General features: G+C 40.7%; 2 protein-coding genes across 2 annotated transcripts in view; both read right to left on the reverse strand.

Moving 5' to 3' along the window:
- Positions 1–835: 835 nt before the first annotated feature.
- Positions 836–16029, reverse strand: cilp2 (cartilage intermediate layer protein 2). Its single transcript, XM_072660654.1, has 9 exons — positions 15972–16029; positions 9573–9665; positions 8839–9108; positions 8517–8699; positions 7294–7449; positions 6001–6318; positions 5663–5771; positions 4733–4890; positions 836–3252 (listed from the first exon to the last, which is right to left on the reverse strand). The coding sequence occupies exons 1-9, from the start codon at positions 16027–16029 to the stop codon at positions 836–838; spliced, it is 3762 nt and encodes a 1253-aa protein (XP_072516755.1).
- A 2904-nt stretch (positions 16030–18933) lies between these two features.
- The window catches only part of yjefn3 (YjeF N-terminal domain containing 3), a 43167-nt gene continuing 41073 nt past the window's right edge, over positions 18934–21027 (reverse strand). Inside the window, exon 6 of the mRNA XM_072660230.1 lies at positions 18934–20320. Coding sequence (XP_072516331.1) covers positions 20124–20320 — 197 coding nt within the window. The 3' untranslated portion in view covers positions 18934–20123. The remainder of the gene's footprint in view (positions 20321–21027) is intronic.

Here is a 21027-nt window from a genome sequence, read left to right on the forward strand (position 1 = left end):
TTCTTAGATGGGACAACTGTTTGTGCTGTCTTTCAATATTCTAAGTGGAGAGTCTCCAAATTGAAGACCAAGTGTAACATAATCTGTTGTACCCAAAATCTTGCCTGGGTTCTGCTTATACTACCGGCAGGATCTGCTGTCCTTGGCTTTGGTTAGTTGAATTTTGGACTAAGGAAAGGGCTGATTATATCTGGGATATTCCTGTGATCATTTGGGAAAAAAAGAAGACAGAGAAGCATCCTTTCTGCTCCGTTAAGGGTCTGATCCACTGTTCCCCAAATGTGACCTCTTCTACAGTAATGTCTTTGACGGAAGAAGCAGAGCACTTATCATTACCTTTAAGCTCATTATAGGGTATTATCGAAGACAACAATGAGGGCAGTCCACAATCAAGGATTAGTTTGGCCTGATCAAGTAAAACATTTGAGAAAATATTATATTATAAGTACTTTTCTGGTGAATGTTGACCAATTTGATAACTGTAATAAATAAATGTATTCATCCTGAATGTCGTCTGTCGAAGCATTCACGCCAAACATTAAAAATGTCTCAATACATCAAGTGATTTTTTTACGTTCCCCTCAGACTCCTGACAGAACGTGTCCTTTTGCTTGAAACAGGGTTTGTGACAAAGAAGCAGAAGCCCCCAAGTCCCCAAAGAGACTGACCAAGTTTCTCATTTCCATCGTCATTTTTGTGAAGCTCATGTCTCCATCTTGCTTCTTTCCAATGACCTTTACATGGGTGAGAGGACAAACTAGTCAGTTCTCAATCACACCCAAATTTAACTTAAACTAATCATGTAAATAACTGTAACAGACTCACCTTCAAGTGTCTACTGCCTTGGCTGAATGCGTGTTCCAGTTCTTCTCCTGTTTGTGGTACTAGTTCTGCGGCCCTGGGTCCTGCCCTGTTGGCCAGAGGGATATGCCACTACCTGGGGCGACCCCCTTCTGACCTGCATTCCCTGTGATTCCCTCATGTCCCGAGCCATCTGTGCCAAGGTTTGTCCAGGATTAGTCTGCAGGCGCTGGAAGAGGCTCTCGCGGTTTACAGTTCTTTTTGGGCAGCTGAAAGTTAAGGCCACTCCTGAATCTGACTTCATTTCCCTGGAGAAACCATCTGATGTTCCATCAAAGCAGCGACCTATGGCAATCTCCTTAGCAATGCGTGGGTTCTGGTCTGTGACAGTGTAGATTCCATAGTTGTGGCCTAGGGGGTCTACAGGAGCTAACATGTTAAATGCGTGAGACTCATTATTCTGCAGGACAGGTGGGTGTTTTGTAAGGTACTCTTGCAGGAGACTGTTGATGCCTATTCGGCGACAGTTGCCTTGCGGAATGACAGTAATGAGTGATCGATCGACAGCAGCTTGGTCAAAAAGCATTCCACCACACTTAAACTCCAGGCAAGCAGCCGAGGTGTTAGGATGGTGCAAGTCACGAGTGCTGCGGATGTCTCTAATTCCATACAGCTGACCTCTGGTCATTGGATGGGTGCCACCAAGGTTCTTTGACCTCACCATAACTTCTGTTGCCCCATGGATCTTAACTTTTATGTAGCAAGCTCTGAACTCCTGAGGATTTGGCCACCAGGACAAGTAATCTCCAGTCCATGATGTGAGATCACTCTCCTCAAAAGGCACCACATTGTACTCATATTTGTCTTTCTCCACACGGAAGAACCGGAAATGACTTGCATCAACAGGTGCGTTTTCACACGCAATTAAATTTTGATAAGGATATATCGGCCCGTTAGTTTCGTCTAAATTATTAGCGTTAGGTTTGGCTAAATTTATTCTGAAAGCGGTTTTCTTAAGTGCTGGATTATCGTGATCTGAGCGTTGGTAATCTAACTTGTCCAAGTATGGTTGCGTCACGCCGATGATATTAGGATTCATCTTTGGTGCAGATGGAGCTGCCTCGAGTTCTTCACCACCCATTATGGCTGTGACATAAGCTGTGTATGCATCAGGCCTCTGGGCATCACAGAAAGCTGGGAGGCAAGCTCCATTTGGTCCCGTTATTACACTGTCAAAGCGCCCCCAAGCTCTTGGATTGGAGGAATAGCCAGGCTTGGGCTCCAGGTTTATTAAGCTGATGACCACTCCTTCAAGCTGTTCGGTAGGCAGGAACTTGTCGCTCATGTATGCTCGTACCTTGACAAAGCAGCGCCTACTTTCAGGTACATCCAAGTTGAACAATCTGCGCTCTCTGATTTCCATGTTTCCGATCAGGAAAGTGCGTTCCTCTCTTTTTCTCCTTCCATTTCCTTCAGTGGTAACTTGAGTAGTTTGGAAGTTGCCCTCTTCTTCCCAAATACCAGTGTCTGGATTGAGAGACCACAGTTTCATAGCAGGGATATGCTCTTGCATTTTGACATGCTGTGTGTCAAGAAGAACTTGGACTTCTCCAGCTCCGAGAACCTCTTGGTTTGCCTCATCTCTGAAATCCACAGAAAACATTCCGTATGTCCTCAGAGGAAGAATGTCACCCTCATCATCTACAAAGTTCAAGTCTCCTGGAGAAGCAGCGGCCGATGTGATGTTGCGTGGATCAAAGAATGTGACACTGGCCTTTACCGTGCCTTCGTATGTTTCCCCAGTGTTTTTGTGGAAGGAGTTGGGAGGTATGACCAACTGACCAATAGGATCTTCACCTTCTATCTCCCCCAGATAAATGGTGTTGGTCTCTCCTGCATTGATGTCAACCGGTTCTTGCTTCCTCATTACCTTTACATCATGATACACTGCCCCACTCTTTTTATCAAAGATAAACACTTTGAGAGTATCTATGAATCTTTGTGATGGGTCTACAAAGTTCACCACTAGGCGCTTGGTGTCAGGAAGCACTTGAATTGTGAATCCTCCCTGATATCCCGTGGTTCCTACTCGTTCCTTTCCTATGAAAATATGTCCAAAGCGTAAGGGCTCGTCGTTGTCAGCAGCAACCACCCTACCCCGTACCAGAATTTTGGGCTCCACACATTTCTGGCAACTGCACTCGCTCACAACTTTTATTGGAAGAGTGTAGCTCCCACAGTTTATCTCCTTTGCCTCCATTTGCTTCACGCCACAGCAGAAACTAAACGCATCTCTGCATCGTAGGTCAAAGTCTTGCGTTCCAGCACATTTGTTGTGAGGACAGCGTCCCGCATTGTAGAACTTTGATTCTGTACCTGGCTGTTTACAGTCAAATGGCAGTCTAATCAGGTGACTTTCAGGTGTAGCTTTACATGCTGGGATTCCTTTGGCTGCAAAACAGGAAAATGCAAGATAATGTTAAAAATATGTTATAGCATATCTAATACTTAAGGGTAATACACAACAGATGCATAACATTCTTATAAACGTCAGTGCAGATACATCATCATCATCATTAGCAGCAGCAGCAGCAGCAGCAGCAGCATCTTCTTCTTATCCACTTAGTCCAGTTCAGGGTTGCAGTGAAGAGAAAGCGTGCAAACACATATTAAATCTAAAATCATATAAACAAAGTCGAAAAGCACAGCTGCAACAAATCAGCACAACACAAAACATAATCACAACAGAAAAAAATCTAAACAAAAACAATAATCAGCAGCAAATGCTTGAGTAGAACAGTTGCAGCATGTGGGAAATAAGGATAGATGTTAAGCTTCACAAGTAGCTTAATGAATGAACATGAATAAATGTTAGTTAGATTATATTGAGGTTTAACTTAAGGCTGCCTATAGTTGAGTCACTGTGGAAACTAATCAATATCTCTTCTGTTGTATTTGTTTGTATTTTGTCGTCAACATTTCACTTTTTAAAACTGAAGCTTAAATAAACCTTATTCAGAAAACTGGCATAAACCTTTATGAGCTCAAAATTAATGACTGTGGTCAGAAGGGAAGAGGTAATTACTACATCACAGCACTACTATAAAAGCTGATAATTAATCACAAAGGAAGTCTAATTCAAAAGTAAATTTGCAGAAAGTGTCACAGCTACAGTTAATTAAAACAGAGCATTCAGCCTGAGTGTCATTCAGAACTCTATATTCAGAACTCTATATTCAGAACTCTACATTCAGAACTCTACATTCAGAACTCTATATTCAGAACTCTATTTTCAGAACTCTACATTCAGAACTCTATATTCAGAACTCTATATTCAGAACTCTACATTCAGAACTCTATATTCAGAACTCTATATTCAGAACTCTACATTCAGAACTCTATATTCAGAACTCTGTAGTGATTCATGATTGTGTTCATTCACTGTAAATTGCTCAAGCAGCAACAGGAGACTCAACGACAGATCCTTCCAAAGAATCCCGTGGCTGATTGTTTTAGCACACATGCTGCAGACGCTTTTTTGTCAATCTATATCTCGAATAACAAGCATCACGGGAATTTTCACAATGTGAAGTTATGTGCTCGGATGTGGAAACGCATACTTGTCTGACGAGACGAAAAAAGAGGATTTATAGAGTGTCTTGGATTTCACTTCAGCTTCCAGAGCTCCAGAGCAGAGGGATTTGGAGTTTTATTGTGGCCTTGGTGAATTCTTGAAATCAATTCTTTGCATAGAAAAGATTCATCTGTACCAACATTAACATCGTAAAATGTCCCTTGCCCGCATGCTGTTAGGCACTGGAATTGGAGACCATAGTATTTCATGATATAGTTTCCCTATATTTTTACTTTAACTGACAAATGACCTCCACACACTCCTCCATGTGCCCAGAGAAACTGATTACACACTTACCGAAAACTGTTAGGAAGGCTGGAGTGGATTTGATGCTGCCGGTCGGACTGCTGGCTTTGCAGTGATACTCCCCGGATTCCTCTGGTTTCAGATCACGCAAAACCAAGTCTTCATCATACTTATATATTTTCTTATCCAACAAGGTTCCGTTATGATACCTGGTGGCCAGATCAGTCAGTATTACTGTTAGACTGTTATGACAAATGGACCAATAGAAATACTCCAAAATGGTTTCCATTGAAAAATGTTTCTTGAAGTTTCTGTATTGGAGATATGAGTTTTTTATATGAATTAAAATTGTGCTTGTAAGTAGAAAAGGGTATTATTTTAATAAAAAATGTTGGTGTTTCAGAAAAAACAGATTTTAAATATTTTGACAAACTAATGGAAAGCAAGTGATTTGTGATGTGTTATTAATAATCAACTGTGTGTTATATTTAACACATAGATACAAATGTAATTGTTTTATGTAATTACACCACCTTTCAAATGTTTGGAATCATTTATCAAATTAATAATTTCTAGTTATTTTATATGTTATGTTATATAGTGTTGGTGTATGGAATGTAAGCGATATTAATTTGATAATAAAACTGTAATCTTTTAATAAATGTCAATTATTCACTTTTGGGAACTCCAAGAAGTTGGTGAATGATAAATATTATGCTGTGATTATAGATTTATAATAATCTCATTTCAAGTTAATTGTCTAAAGATTTGATTAGCTTTTATTTTTTAAATATGAGACACACTTTCACTTTAACACCTCAGCTCTCAACACATAAATGTAATCTTTGACACTTTCTTCTTTTATTACACTTCACACACTTATAGGGTTTCACATATGATTGAAAGCAGTGATTCCAAACTTTTGAATGCTAGAGTATATTTATATAGAGAGTAAAATGACAGTAATAACTCTTCTCCTACCAGTGATATTTGTCTGGGTTGGGGGTCCCTGTTGCTTTGCAGCACAGAATCACACGCTGTCCTTCATATCGTACTTTATCCTCAGGATGCTTCACAATGTATGGCTTCTCTGTGAGGCACAAAAGTTCCAGCTGCTATAAATTCACTGAAGCTTCTACTGTAATAAAACGCAATTGGGTCTACTGTACACACATAAATACAGCCCTCTGTTTTCATTTCTTGTAAAGCTGCCTCCAGAAAGTGTTATTCCAGAGATTGTTGTTCTTGGTTCGGTGTCTGGGCTGCTGTCGCTGCAGTTAATTTTAGAGTTTTTATAATGAAATGCTTGACTGGCGTACCTGAGGACCTGAGGAGAACTCGTATCCAGAGGCTCTCACTGCCGTTGCTGAAGACAGGCACGATGGCAGGGGCGTATTTCTCCTTGCTGATGAGCAGCTGGGTCTCGGGGCTGGAGCACATGCCAGAGATTGTGAACAGACCCTTCACATCTGTTTGGGTCCGGATAAGCTCAGGCTGGCCAGAAACCGCCACACTGGCCCCAGACACGGGCACACCGGTCACGCTCAGAACCTCTCCCTGCAGTGTCGGCCCCTCACAAACACAGTGGCTGCAGTCCTCACTGGGACGTCCCTCAGAACAGACGATTTTACACACTACTGTAACACACACACACACACACACACACACACACAAAGCATTGTTCAATCAGTAGAATCATTAGATCATCATCATCAGTCAAATCATTAGATTTAGGGTGTGTTTTAGTATGTATGTGAGTTGTCAGTCTTTGGCCATTTTATCAGAAACACTTAGAACACAGGGGCACATCATAGGTAACAGACTAGATCATTTGCTGCTTTAGAATTTATCAGCCCTGTCTCCTCTCTCAGTGGAACAGAACCACTGCAGGACCCACACAAAGCAGAGCTGATGATTCTATGATGATCTCAGCACTGTGATGTCTACATGGTAATGGACATTAATGTATGCATGTTTAGAAATCATGTATTAAGTGACCACTTTATAAAGCACATTTATCTTGTTGGTGCACCATCTAGGTGTACAGTTAGATACAATAGCTTAGTCTAGTTCGAGCCCCTTAACAGTGGTCAGTTAAAACATCCACTCAACAGGACCACTGTTGACTGGATGTTTCTGGTTGGTGGACAATTCTGAATTTAGCAGTGAGACTGAGGTAAACACTCTGAAAATACCCCAGAAATTGTGCCTAATGCATTATCATGGAACAACTTAATGCTATCTGGTCACCAGTGGTCCTGTGGTGGTCCCATTGAATGATGAAAGAGAGGATCTTAATCCAAAACATACAAGCTCATCTTTCAAACATGGTGAAGGTATTGTCATGGCTTGGGCTTGCGTGGCTGCTTCTGGAACAGCCTCACTATTCTTTATTGATGATGTAACTCATGATGGTTGCAGCAAAATGAATTTAGAATTCCTGTTGTTAGAATTCCTGTCTTCTTTAAATGATGGATGAGGTGGAGGATGGTAAGTGTGCAGCCAACAGATGGGTCACAGTCAGTAATTGTGAACCAACAAAGTGCACTGATATCGCAGTTATAGTTGTTGGTGAATCTGCTGAAATAGCAACTCTGTGCATGTGCTAGTACCTGGACATTGTGTATTTCCACACTTCTGAACCTCTGCCGGTCGTCCTGAGCATTGGACCTTGTCAGATGATTTCATGCACATTCTCCGCCTGCCTCTTCGACCTTTCCCGCAGGTCACCGAACAAGCGCTCCACAACCCCCACTGACCCCACTTAGCTGCTTGGACAGGAAACAGGGGAATGCAGCAGTGAGTTTACAAGCCTGACCTTTTAGGGATCAAATCAGCTCGTCTGGATAATCTGCATGGATAAAAGCCCCTTTGAAGTGGTGGTACATTGATTTCTTGATCAAAGCCTCAAAGCTTTGTACATGGAGATGTTAAATTTAAGCCAGCTAAGAGGATGGATCATTAAGGCATCAATGACATAACGGCTTACGGGAAGCTTTCTTTAGTCAGCAGTGTAACAGTGTTCGTTAAGAGGACAGATTTGAGCTCTACTACCTGCACAAATATCTGTTTGTTCTGAATCCTGAATGAATTTCGATTCTTTAACAGAAGAGCTGGTACGCCAAAGGTGCCACAAAGGATTATTTGACCAACATCATAGAAGAACCCATTTTGGTTCTCTAGTGTTTGAGGATGTTTGAGAGTGGAGACTTTTTTTAAGATAAAAAAACAAAAACATTCACATTCACTCTTTTCAAAGCAGTGGTTTTACTATAGACCCATGACAACTCCAAGAGCTATTTGGATGCCAAAATTGGCCTTAACCTGGTTTAAAGTGTTTTCCCTATGGTGGAGAATGTCTTGCATATGGTTCCTTTAAATAGTAGTTCTAAAAAGCACTAAAAAATTATTGTTACACACAACCATTACCTCTTTCAGTACATTATATAAATGATATATATATATATATATATATATATATATATATATATATATATATAAACCTTATACTCACACACTGTAATGTTTAATAAAAATGTTATTTACATTAAGTAACAGCATATGACTCTATAGCTCTACTATAGCTCTGAACCCAAGTTTGGTTGCAGATCATTTTACAAACTTCATGGGTTGTATGTTAGTAGGACATCAGGAATCTGTTTTAACCCTTAAACCTATGCTGATGTGTTTATGGTCTGTTATTCAGTAACGACCACGAAATGAGTTGTGGCTTATGTTGTTTGAGAGTAGTGTATGAGCCTTTAAAGGGTTAAAAAAATGATCCTGAACTTTTGCTCAAGCAACACCTTCTAATTCACTTTTCTGGGTGGTTTACCTCTGCATGGTGGAGTGGAGCACTCTCTGCGCTCTGTGTTTGGGCCAGGGCAGGTTGGTGTGAGCAGTGCCGACAGAGGCTGTGTGCTCATGCAGTTCCGGCGACGCACCTGGATGCCAACGTCATTGCAGGCAGTGGTTGAACAAGAACTCCATGCACTCCAGTCTGTCCAGTATGCTTGAACTAAGGAAAGTAGAATAGCAGGTCAGTCCATCTTTTCCAAACCCCCGCAGACTGATCCATCTCTGTATGGTACAGTGCGGGTCAGAGAGCACAGCATGGAGTTAGCTACTGTGACTGATTGTTGTTTGACTGATAGTACCTGGTGGACACTGGAATCGCACATGGTAGTTGGAGCAGATGCGTCCGTATGGCTGTTCTTTATTGATGCACCAGAAGCCCTTCTCCAGGCTGGAATGCACCACCTCCCCAGTGTCTGAGGCCGCAACCCAGTCCGTAGTGCGGGCCTCCATCGCCACAGGCCGAGCACACACTCTTTCTCTGTAGTAGAACCGAATGGCCTCCAGCCTCTCATAGTCTCCATTACCACCCGGATGGTCAATGTTAAACCAGGATGTCCACTCTGTCACTCCTGTGTTGCACAAGATCAGAGATGACAGAGTTTAGGCTAAACCTCAATGAGAAGAAATAAAAGGAGATAAAAAGAACAGGTGAAATCCAAAAACTCTTGGATTACAGACAGTGTGCATTTGAGCTTTCTTTGGCCTTGTGGTCTTTCGAGGACCTGGCCTGGTCAGCAATTCATCCCTGGGTGTAAACATAGATCTGTGGTTCCCTGTCATATTCTTGTATTCTTGTATCTTGTTGTTTCTGTAAATAGCTGGTTAGTTTAATCAGGTGTGAAAGAAAATGGCAACATATGTACAGTAGGTTCTACAGGACCAGGGTTGGAAACCTCTGCAATAGAGATTTACCCATTTATTTTAGTCCATTTTCTTCTCAATTAAAAACAGCTGTTAGCAGCCAGTGTGTCATTGCTCCACATTGACACTCTGCCTGCCTATCAGTTAGTTCAATTAGTTCAGACATAATGACCTGTGGTCTGGGGTTCGAAGATATTGTTGTAGGCCAATTTGTTCCTGGTCCTTTGGCTGGACTTTCGCACCTGTGAGTTATTCCAGCTAGAACCTGCAGGTAATAAGAGAGAAAATAACATTATATTGTCACTGAAATTCAACCAAGCCATATTTGTATTGTGTCTGAAATATTTCTAGGGTTAAAGGTAGGGTTATTTGTAATCCTATGTTCATTCTTCTTTTCTGATAAACTTTTATTTACTTTTATAGACCAAAAATAGCAATAGCAAGTAGACAATCATTAATTAACTCCGAATCTTACATTTACAACACAGGACAGACAACTAACATGTATATTACATACATGAGAAACTAAAAAGGTTTTCTAAAGATACTTTAAAAAAATAAAGTTCATTAATGGAATATAATTTCTACCATAACCATCTGTTGATTAGGGATAAAGATTGTGAGCCAATCTAAGTTGTAAAATTTAAAAGATAAGTTGTCCTTTAAAGGCATAAAGATATCTACTGCTGAGGTCCATGGATCTGCTACTTCTACTAGAACATTTCCAGAACATGTGCATCAGTGAACCAGGTGCTGAGTTATGTTTACTACAAATACAACTGAAAATACATCTCATTAATGTGATGTGTTGTATATGCTCTGTAAATTAACTGTGAGTCTATGAATAATGCATCATTTACAAAGAAGTGGCGAGCCAAATGTTTGGAGGTTTGATTGGAGTGGACCGGATAGTGTCCCAGTCTGGAGAAGGGCCATTGGTGACAAGGCTTCATTCTTGACAACACATTTGCAGTTGCGTGATGAAACAATCTTTATCCAGCATGTTCCTCAGGTTGCATACGTGTCTGAGAATGCAGGTGGAATGTTTACTTTCAAGGGGAAATCTGCAGAAGACACATGATCTTCAACTGCTGTCCTTTGGGTGTCTGCCTTTCAGTGTTCTTTGTCATGGTGCCTTCAGGAGTCCAAAAAGCAGCCTGTCCTACTCCTACTCCCCAACATCCAGAGGTGTCAGTAGTCCATCTGGAAGATCTCCAGACAGATGCGTGTGACCAAATGATACCTTATCCTTTGATGGTCAGTCGAAGGGGTGCACTCAGTTCTGTAGACCGCAGGCCCACTCTCGAAGAGGAAAAATCCCCAGCCAACCAGGAGCCCCAGAACACATATGGAAAAGTGCTGCGGCCTAATTGTATCAGATGTATGCTCCTTCCTTTATCCTTTATTCCATGACCTCCTTTCTGAAGAGCTTTATTGAGAAGCATGTGGTCATGTGTATCAGACTTCTCAGGTTAAAGGTGCTGATGTTGGACTGTGTGTCTATATAGGATTTCAGGCATCTGGGTCACATTCTCTGCACATTTTAGACACAATTATTATAGAGACAAGCATTTATTGACTGAATATAACATATTATAACATTTATACACACAGTTTTTGAATCTGTAAATTCAGAAAATGTGGAGACGTATGTCTGAAAAAAGGATGTGTTTTAGTGTTTAAGGTCTGCCATTTCAATTCCCTGGCACTTCTACTGGACCTGCTGTGTCACCTTAGTGATGTTTTACAACACAGTTAAGGAGTTTCATCAGTTTACATGATAAAGATCCTCAGATGTAGCCGTGCGGATGTAGAGGAGATCTTTAAGCCTATACCACATGATGTTAGATTAGTGTTTGCCTCACACGTCCAAACAAATCTCTGCAGTATTACATCTTCCTCACCTGGTAAATATGCTGTAGGTCCTTAGTTGATGGACCTTAGTTGAAGACACCTGAAAAGCAGATGTTCCTAGAGCAGAGACTTTGTGGGAGAGGCTGAGGGTGGGTTTGGTCAACTGTGGTTCTGAAATGAGTCATAAACTAGACGCCACAATGGTACACCTCAGCAGCTAGCCATCATTTCGTCTTGGTGTATGTTTCTCTGGACCACCTACCTAAATCCAGTGTTTCAGTGCTGTCCACAAAATATGAATGTATTAATATGAATCTTCATTCATTATAAATTACCAGTTTTGTAAGGCTGATGAAAAAAATCCACTGAGAAATCACACAGGCCATTCTTTCAGTGGTGACGTGTCCAGCAAATGTTGCCAATCTGTACGTCCCCCTCTAGAAATAGTGCAGCGCCTTGACAGTTGATCATTACTGGCTCTATTCTGAGAACACACGCTGAAGTGCTTATCTTCAGCAGACGTGTCAGGCTCTGTGTAAAATCCACTGGAGTGATGCACTCCCTGAAGGCATTTTGTGTGCTTACACTTCTTGCCAGTTTAGTGTTTCTCTCACAGGTTAACTAGGCTCCCTGACACCCCCTCCACAAGGTTCATCCTATGGCGTCTTGAGAAAAGTCAGTGTGGCAGTGGACAAAATGTTGGCGCGCGGGTTCATTATTATGTTATTATGTCTAATAATATATATAATTACTTATAGTGAGGCTGACAGTCACCAAATTGTAGAATCTACTTGACTGTAGTTTTCACAGTCAGACCTCAGACTTAACTGTCTAGTAGATTTTCTCAATATTTTTAAAAAAATGTTAAACTATCCCAACTCAGCTAAGACTAACCTTTAAGTCCTGTAAGTTGTGAGGTGGGACCTCCAAGAGTGACACTGTGACTAGTTCACCACTTTTGGTAGGTACTGACCACTGCATACTCAGGAACACCCCACAAGACTTGCCTGATGTTCTGGAGATGTTTTGACCCAGTCGTCTATCTAGAACAGTCTGGTTCTTGCCAAGTGTCTCAGATTCTTACACCCGTCCATTTTTCCTGCTTCAGCACCTTAATCACCTTCAAGAACTGACTGTTTACCTGCTGTGCTGGAGGGAGAATGCTAATTGCTTATTCAGTTATGTCAGCTAACAGATGCACGCTCTGGCTTTAGCGTTACCAGTCCTGAGTGATGACCATCCTACCCACCCACACAGAGAAAGGAGAGTTATGCTCTCTGAATTTAACATTTTCAAAAGTGCAAAAAAGAGCAATGCATCAAGATAAATGATAATGGCATAATGGGCTGCTATCTAGTCTACAATCTACTTGTTACTATACAGTGGTGATTGAGGATTGTCTGTAATTGGTCTGATTGTTTTATCACAAATGTTCTAGATGTACAAATGATCCTCAGAAGATCCTTATAATACCCTCATAAAGCATGGTAATAGTAGTGTATACTGCATAATGCAGGATGTTAACAATAACCACAGTGCCCACAAGCTTTTAGAGGAGCTGCTTCCTCAGTAGAGACAATGCCAAGTTTATTGGACTGTTCCTGCACAGAGTATTTTATTGGACAGTGGGTTTTCATCTGAGACCTTCTGAGATTCTACCAGCAAGTGAAGAGATATCAATGGACTGTTTTCATTTCCAATCTGACTATCCTGAGTTAACATCCGTCTTCTTTCCAGTACTAAGTCAGCACAGTAATAGGAGACGGCTGGGTTAGTGTGCACAGGTGTTTCAATGGGGGGGTTTTGGGGGGGGGGGTAGCTGTGTGAAAATTTATGTTGCAGTGGAAACAATACGTTAGTGGAAGCCAAAAGTATGCCAGCATCTTTGAGCAGTATGCACATGTCCTCCCAACTTAGCCATTCCCTCATAACAATATAGGCTACTGCAGCATTTATTTTCGGAAGCAGCGGTCACTTAAGCGAGGCAGTTTTAGCTCCTCTGATCGCTGCAGCATTTATCTACTCCTATTACACAGCCTTACCAGTGCCCTTCCAGATCTTCTGTTGTCACCTTATGAGATCTGCTCAATGCCCAGTTACACACAGGTACAAATCATCTATTCATGTTATTTACATTTAAAAGGGTTTAGCCTTTTGTAAGTGCTGCTTCTGCCAGGAGCCAGTAAAAATAGTACATTCTTAAAGTTCCCTGAAAAAAAAAAGAAGTAGAACGGCTTCGTCGGATAAAGTCACCTGGCACGGATACAATCCTTTCTGGAAGTTGTTTAGGCACACAGATGCTTGAACAAGTAGAAAATGTGATGTTATGTAAGATTTTGGATGAACTGAGGTTTGTGGAGTGGTGCGTTGCACATGCAGCTACACCACGGGTGGCATTACGCTTAAGTGGAATAACAGGAGTGGCACTGGAAAGCTCTTTTATATTCCCTGGCATCTTCTGGAAGCCCAGTAACAAGCGTCTGTTTGTTCAAAATCAGGAGCATTCGTTCAGACGGGAGCCATGGCCAGCTGTTAGTCTGCTGACCACATTCCACATCTCATCACGTATTAATGAATGTGAATGAGAGCTACAAACATTTTGAGTGTGTATGTGTGTTTACTTCCAGACGGTACACATGTGGAAGTAGTTTTGCCCCTCTGGCTCATACCCTTGTTGAGGTGAGCTCAGATGTTGAGGTTTGTCCGATATGTCTGATTAGCTTCAGGATGAGATTAGAAGCCACTGACTAAACATTCCGCATTTTGGGTTTTGGGTCGGATGCATCTGCGCTCCATTATCCCAAATTGAACTGTCTTCCAGCATTGAATAATGACAGAACGCTAGCCACAATGCTACCTCTGGGAATTTGCATTTTTCCCCATTTTTATCTTACAGTCCACACATCAATGAGATACATACGCGCTGACGTCGCTTATTGCCAAAGAACATTTCTAGATGTTCACCCAGATAGCACCTAATCCAGGGAAATTTACAACACGTAACTGCTCGAAAACTTGCTTTGATTTTGTTCCTTCTTCCAGCTCTTGCTTCTTGCACTACATCAAAGTGCCTGAGATGGATATCCTCCTCTAGGGGAATCATGGGTAGATGGGTTGAGCTCGAGCCCAAGGCGAGCATCTGGGAAATTAATCGTTTAAATGGGGCAGATGAGCGATCGGCAGTGTTTACCTTGGGCATGCAGAAAGTGGCCTCGCCCTGTCCCGAACGGGCCCGACCTGGCACGAGCCACAGCGGCGTACAGCTCGTTACTGAAGGACTGAGTGACATCTGGTTATTTAAAACGCAGATTTAGGGCCAGGGCCAGTGTCGGCCACCGGTTTTCCATTCCGCCGGAGCTCCAGCTGTCTCCTGTCTTTAGGAAACAGGTAATAAATTCCACAAGAGGTTGAGGCGAAGCGGAGATGAAAGCGAGTGACCGTGGATGGGCGAGAGGTGGGACAGAAAGATGGAGAACCAGTAACCTGTTACCAGCTCGTACATATTTCATCTGAGCAGGAGAAGGGTGGAAACTGGTGGAAACAGACTGTGGCATGTTCAGCCCTTACTCATTTAATTAGATTGTGGAATTTGATTTGAGACAAGATCATAGAAACATTCTTACAAACAAAAGGGCCAAAAATTATTATTTGAAAGATGCCATAAAAGTTTTATTTTTCTAAAACAAAACCTTTCAGTTGATCGTTCTTAGGAGCAGTGGTTCCTGGAATGGTCCTCAGATTGTCCACATTCTTTCTCTGTCCCTAAGTGTTGTGGGTTGGAAAAAGGCGTTTGGACCATCTACAGGTTGTGTTTTGTACAGAATCAGAATCTGAATCTTGTACAGAAGATGTGTGAGTGTAAAAAAACTTTTTAAAAGACAAATTAACCCCCACATAATGTAAAGGTTCTGTTAAATTGGTAAAGAACCGATACATTAAGTGAAGGACCTTCACACTCACAGATTAATTTTAGAACATGGTTCACTAAGGAAGCAAAATTGGTTCTTTGCTGTCAGCATTACAAAAACCCTTTGTAGCACTTTCTCTTCTAGGATGTATTTCTCTCCACACATTCCTAAAGTGTTCTTGGTTTAGATGTTGGGACAAGAAGTTTGTGAAGGTTCCTTTAACTTACTAAAGGTTCTTCACATTCATGTGTCTCATTTGTAATAATAGTTCAATAAAGAACAATCCACTGATCAAAAAATTCTTCAAAGAAACGATTTTTTTTTTTTTTTAATTGATGTCGCTCTAAAGAAGCTTTATATTTTTGAGTGTATTTTACAATGAAAAGCAGCTTTGTTCAAACCAATGTCTTAATCAGTTCATGCAAATCTTGTTATTGAAATTTAAATCTAAATGTAATGATATTATTGAAAATAGCAGTAATTATGAATTGTGGGCAACAATTAGATTAAATGTTGGAATTACACTCAAAATTCATCCTTAAATTTAAAGTGATCTCCACTGCAAATTATTTAAACCAGATCTGACATGTACTCCACACCATCCGGGAAAAGGACACTAAAAACACACAGTTCTGTAAATCTACACAGGTTCTACTGGAATGAAATATATTAAATATTACTCAGATAAACCGGGTTTATCTTATTCACATGGAAAGGATAATTATATTTTTTTCTAATTCCAATTTCTGATTTAACGATCACAATAATTCCTTATTAAAAGTCTTATTAAAGGCAAATTACTGACATACCTTGTGCCAGAGTGAAGACGGAGCACAGTGTCAGTGCCACCCTCATCCACTTCCACATGGTGCCACTCGCACAGGCAAACTTCTACAGGATTTTCTGCTCAGAGGGTTGAAAAAAGTTGAGTTGAGAGGAAGAATTACACAGATGGTTAAAGTTTCTCCTGTCCTTCAAACCAGGTCTGATGAATGTTGCACATTTCTGAGAGAACAGAGTTTTAAAAGACAGGCAGTGTGGACAGTGGTCCAATCCAGCCCCCTCCGGCGTGCCATTGGCCAGAGCACATCTGAAAAAAGACAAAGGCAGGAGACTGGATGGTGGTACCCCTCCATAAAAAAGCCCGCTGGGTTAGAATGGCAGGAATGTTTGTTGGTTTTGTTTCATTTTCCTCTTCATCTTCTTTTATAGTTCTCACAGGGAAGAATATCCATCTCAGGTGTCTTGTTGCAAACTTGGGTTTCTATGGATTGATGTGATTTAGTTCTTTAAAGAACTTTTAAAATGATGGTTCCTTCTAGAAGAACATTTCTAAAGGTCTCCAGAATTTTAACATTTAGTTTCTTTGTTTTTCACAGAAAATCCTACATTTGTAGACTTATTTGTAAGAAAGATTGAGTGTAAAGTGGCCGTTTGTTTGTTTTATGATTAATGATCAAACCTTCAGTTATAAAATGCCAGAATTCTTTTCTTAAACGGTTCATGTTCCCTATTTTTAAAGATATGCAACTCATGAAACAGTGGAACAGTGCCTCCTCAGTTACGTTCTCCAGCCAGGGGTCAGTAAATTACAATTATCTGCTTTTGTCCTTCCAGTAAACATTTTTACGTGGCAGGTAAGGACAGCTGTAAACACACGTTCAGACTGTACGAGATCTCGCATGACCAGTATTGGACTACCCTTGTCAAGGACTCTGACTGACATTAACCACTCGCACTGTTTAAATGTTCCCAGACAGTAAGACGAGAGCAGATGGTGTGCTTATGGTTCAGTTTTCTGACTTTAATGAGCGCTGATTGCAAGATGCTCCAAAGCCAAAGAGGGAAGTGGTGTCATATTCCATGGCATGCAACAAACACTTCAGTCCTGTACGGTTGTGAAACAAGCTAATACCTCATAAGCGATGATGATGATGATGATGATGATGTTTAAAGATGGCAGATATCCTAAGGTGTTGGCAGGGAGGTCTCAGACCATTTGTAAATTGCAGTGATCCATTATAAGAAAAGCATTTTGAACTGTGGGTTGAAGACGTTGCTCATTAACAGAAACGTCACCTTCAATAACCTTCGGTTTACAGCATCTGAAAACATCAGCTGGCACGATTTATAGAAATGATATAAAGTCTTTCATTAAAGAGTGTTTTGTGCTTTCAACACCGTTGATGTGTGAAACATAATTGTAACTTTTGATGGAACTGTACTTTTCTTTCTACTGAAGTTCAGTGGTCGATGTGGTGTAGAGGGTAACACCACCACCTTCCCTGTGGCAGACTAGGGTTTGATTCCCTGTCTGGGCAAGTACACCCCAAGAGTACACCTACACAGCAAGAGTCCTTGGGTAAGACTCTACCCTCTACATCCAACCACCTGTGGAACATGATTTACATGTAAGAGCTCTGGATAAGAGCGTCAGATAAATACTGTAAATGTAAACTGGCTTTTTACTCATTCAGTCAGTAATTAGTCATTAGTCTTCATTGTGTTTAATTTCATTTGATCTTTCCAACAGTGTCTGTACTGCTTTGCTTCGGCCAGTCTTCTGGATTTTAGATTTATCATTTTGTTTTAAATGAAGAACATAAAGAGAAGAACAGACTTCAGTTTCTACAAGGACTGATGGTCTCCACTGCTGTTCTGTAAGTCAGTCTTCAGTAAATATATAAATGACTTATTAAATATATGTTTTACACATGCAATGTACAACAGTGATATCCCATTAAACATGTAAACCAAAATTACAGTTAGATTTGTTTCCTTTTAAAGGAAACTCCATAAGGTGAACCTGACCGTTGTTCCTTACACAGTACAGTACAGTCTTTCACATTGACTTCCTCTGAAAGTTAATCCCTTGAACCCTGGGTTTATCATTCAGTTATTAATTCTTATGCAGAAGCTATTACAAATTATTTGGTAACAGTTTGATTTAGCATGTGTAGTGGAGTCCCTCTGGGTTCCATGTTAGGGCCAGTGGAACTGATGATAATTATACATGTAGTTTTGTGTATGTTGTGTAATTTAAAGGATTTTAAGAAGCTTTTTTTCCTCCTCCTGTAAAGTCACACTTTAGGAGATATGAGGATTTTGCGTGGCGGTGATAATATGCAGTAGACTGTATTTACTGTATAATAAAAATGTCCTCAGTGCTGAACAGTGAAACACCCTGTGAAAAAAATCACAGACCAAAATATTTCCCTGCCTCCCTCTCAGTCTAAACACGCTTTCATATTTTCCTTGTTGCCATATTGAGAGCACATGACTTCAGCTGTCAGTCATCCAGACGCTGCTCCTCTGGGTGTTCGGAGATTACAGACACTTTCTTCTTCTTTTTCAGATTCTGAATTTTCCAGAGCACAGATGCAGTCCAGCAAAAAACAGAGCTATTAAATCTAAAGAGTTATAGAAACTCCACACTTTCTGGATAACCTCAGGTGACCTTTAGTTGAAAATGTTGATGAGGGATATAAAGATGTCCTGGAATGGCCTGTTCACCAAACTGGGTGTTTCCTCCTTGAGGAGGAACAAAGGTTCATTCTTTGCGCCCACACCTTTTTCCTGACTTAGAGTAAATCTCTGTGTAAAGATAATATACTCTATGGTCTAAAGCTGTTATTAACTACTGCTTGTTCCCAAATATTGGCGATCCAACTGTAATTTCCTATTGGTGGTCTGTCCAAATGTGGCTATGGACAACCATTAATCTTAAAGTCCAGAGCTTTGTGGGTTAGAACCATGTCAATGCACAGGATGTTAGCATTTTCATTGAGAATTTATTTTGAATTCAGGGTCTAAAATGGCCATTAATACAACCAATCCAAACAACAGTTATGTACTGATCCATGTAACCATACAAAGGGTTTTAGCTTCAGCCTGTTGGGACGACTTCGAGGCTTTCTAAATGGCTAGTGTTCAAGCATTTCAAGTCTCAGAAATAAAAAATAAAGAAAAATAGATACATCTGTAATGTACAGTTCTTACTACAGCTATTATAAAAACAGCCTTTGGAAGTACACTATAATAGTAGGGTTGCACATCAGAGATGAGGACATATCAAGCGTCTCAGACCCCGCCCACACATATCTGGATACGGTGAAAATCATAGCTGTTTCTCTGTGTTTTGGCCTGTGGTTTGCATCAACACCATGCTACAGGTGACTGAAAACACTCTCCAGGGTGGAGGGTTTTGAGAACGCTCTCCAGGGTGGAGGTTTTTGAGAACACTCTCCAGGGTGGAGGTTTTTGAGAACACTGTCCAGGGTGGAGGTTTTTGAGAATGCTCTCCAGGGTGGAGGTTTTTGAGAACACTCTCCAGGGTGGAGGTTTTTGAGAACACTCTCCAGGGTGGAGGTTTTTGAGAATGCTCTCCAGGGTGGAGGTTTTTGAGAATGCTCTCCAGGGTGGAGGTTTTTGAGAACGCTCTCCAGGTGAATGAACAGGTGAAAAGCAGCTTTTCAAAAATGCTGACATCACACAATTAGCTTGTGCATGGTTTACTGTTTTATTACACTGCGTTTTTTCTCATGTTTTTAGAAACGCTGGAGGTTCTACTGTTAGAAATCTAATGTTTCAAAAATATCCAGGTATTTGTGGATGGGTTTTGGATGTTTTGAATGCATTCACCAGTTTTTAAACTAAGGAGCTTATAGCCTCAAGATAGGGATGTTTTTAACTATAAAAACTTAATTGAATAAAGATGGGATAATATTTTAAGTGCAACAGACATTCTCCTGAAACAAAAAAAAAATCTGTTTTCAAACAAAGTTACAAAGTTACAAAGTAACTTCAGTTCCACATGGTATCTAAACACTGCATTTGCAACCACAACAGTCTCAGCACACAAAAGTCTAAACCACAATGTACCACGCTAACAACCTATAAAATACAAAAAGGTGTATATTTTATCCTTGTTTATCCAAAATATGAACTTTGTTGTGTAAGGGCTACAATTCTATAAGACACTCTGTGCCTGGAAATTCGGGCAGATTGAGTTCGTATTTCTTCTGCATGTCGTATGGAAGAAAGCGTCCAGCCAGAAAGTGCTTCCCCGAAAAACTTGTGGCGCACTTCTTGGGGACCGTCAGGGAGATGAGAACTTCTGGAGTTATTCCATCTGAACTTGCTTCATCAACATCCCAGCCTTCAGAAATAAAACACAACAGTAGCAGTTAAAATAGTGTGGTATTGCCTGAACACTTAAAGGTGAAGTCTGGCATCTAACCCGCTACATCTGTAGTGTAGAGTTGATTATCACAGACAATACTTGGACAACGCTGGATACCACAGAAACACTGGATACCACAAAAACACTGGATACCACATAAACACTGGATACCACAGAAACACTGATATCACATAAACACTGATACCACATAAACACTGATACCACATAAACACTGATACCACAGAAACACTGATACCACATAAACACTGATACCACATAAACACTGATACCACAGAAACACTGATATCACATAAACACTGGATACCACAGAAACACTGATACCACATAAACACTGGATACCACAGAAACACTGGATAACACAGAAACACTGATACCACATAAACACTGATACCACATAAACACTGAATACCACATAAACACTGATACCACATAAGCACTGAATACCACATAAACACTGGATACCACAGAAACACTGATACCACAGAAACACTGAATACCACATAAACACTGGATAACACAGAAACACTGATACCACATAAACACTGGATACCACAAAAACACTGAATACCACAGAAACACTGGATAACACAGAAACACTGATACCACATAAACACTGGATAACACAGAAACACTGATACCACATAAACACTGACACCACATAA

The sequence above is a fragment of the Salminus brasiliensis genome, chromosome 17 (genome assembly GCF_030463535.1).
Source record: "Salminus brasiliensis chromosome 17, fSalBra1.hap2, whole genome shotgun sequence".
Taxonomy (NCBI): Eukaryota; Metazoa; Chordata; class Actinopteri; order Characiformes; family Bryconidae; genus Salminus; species Salminus brasiliensis.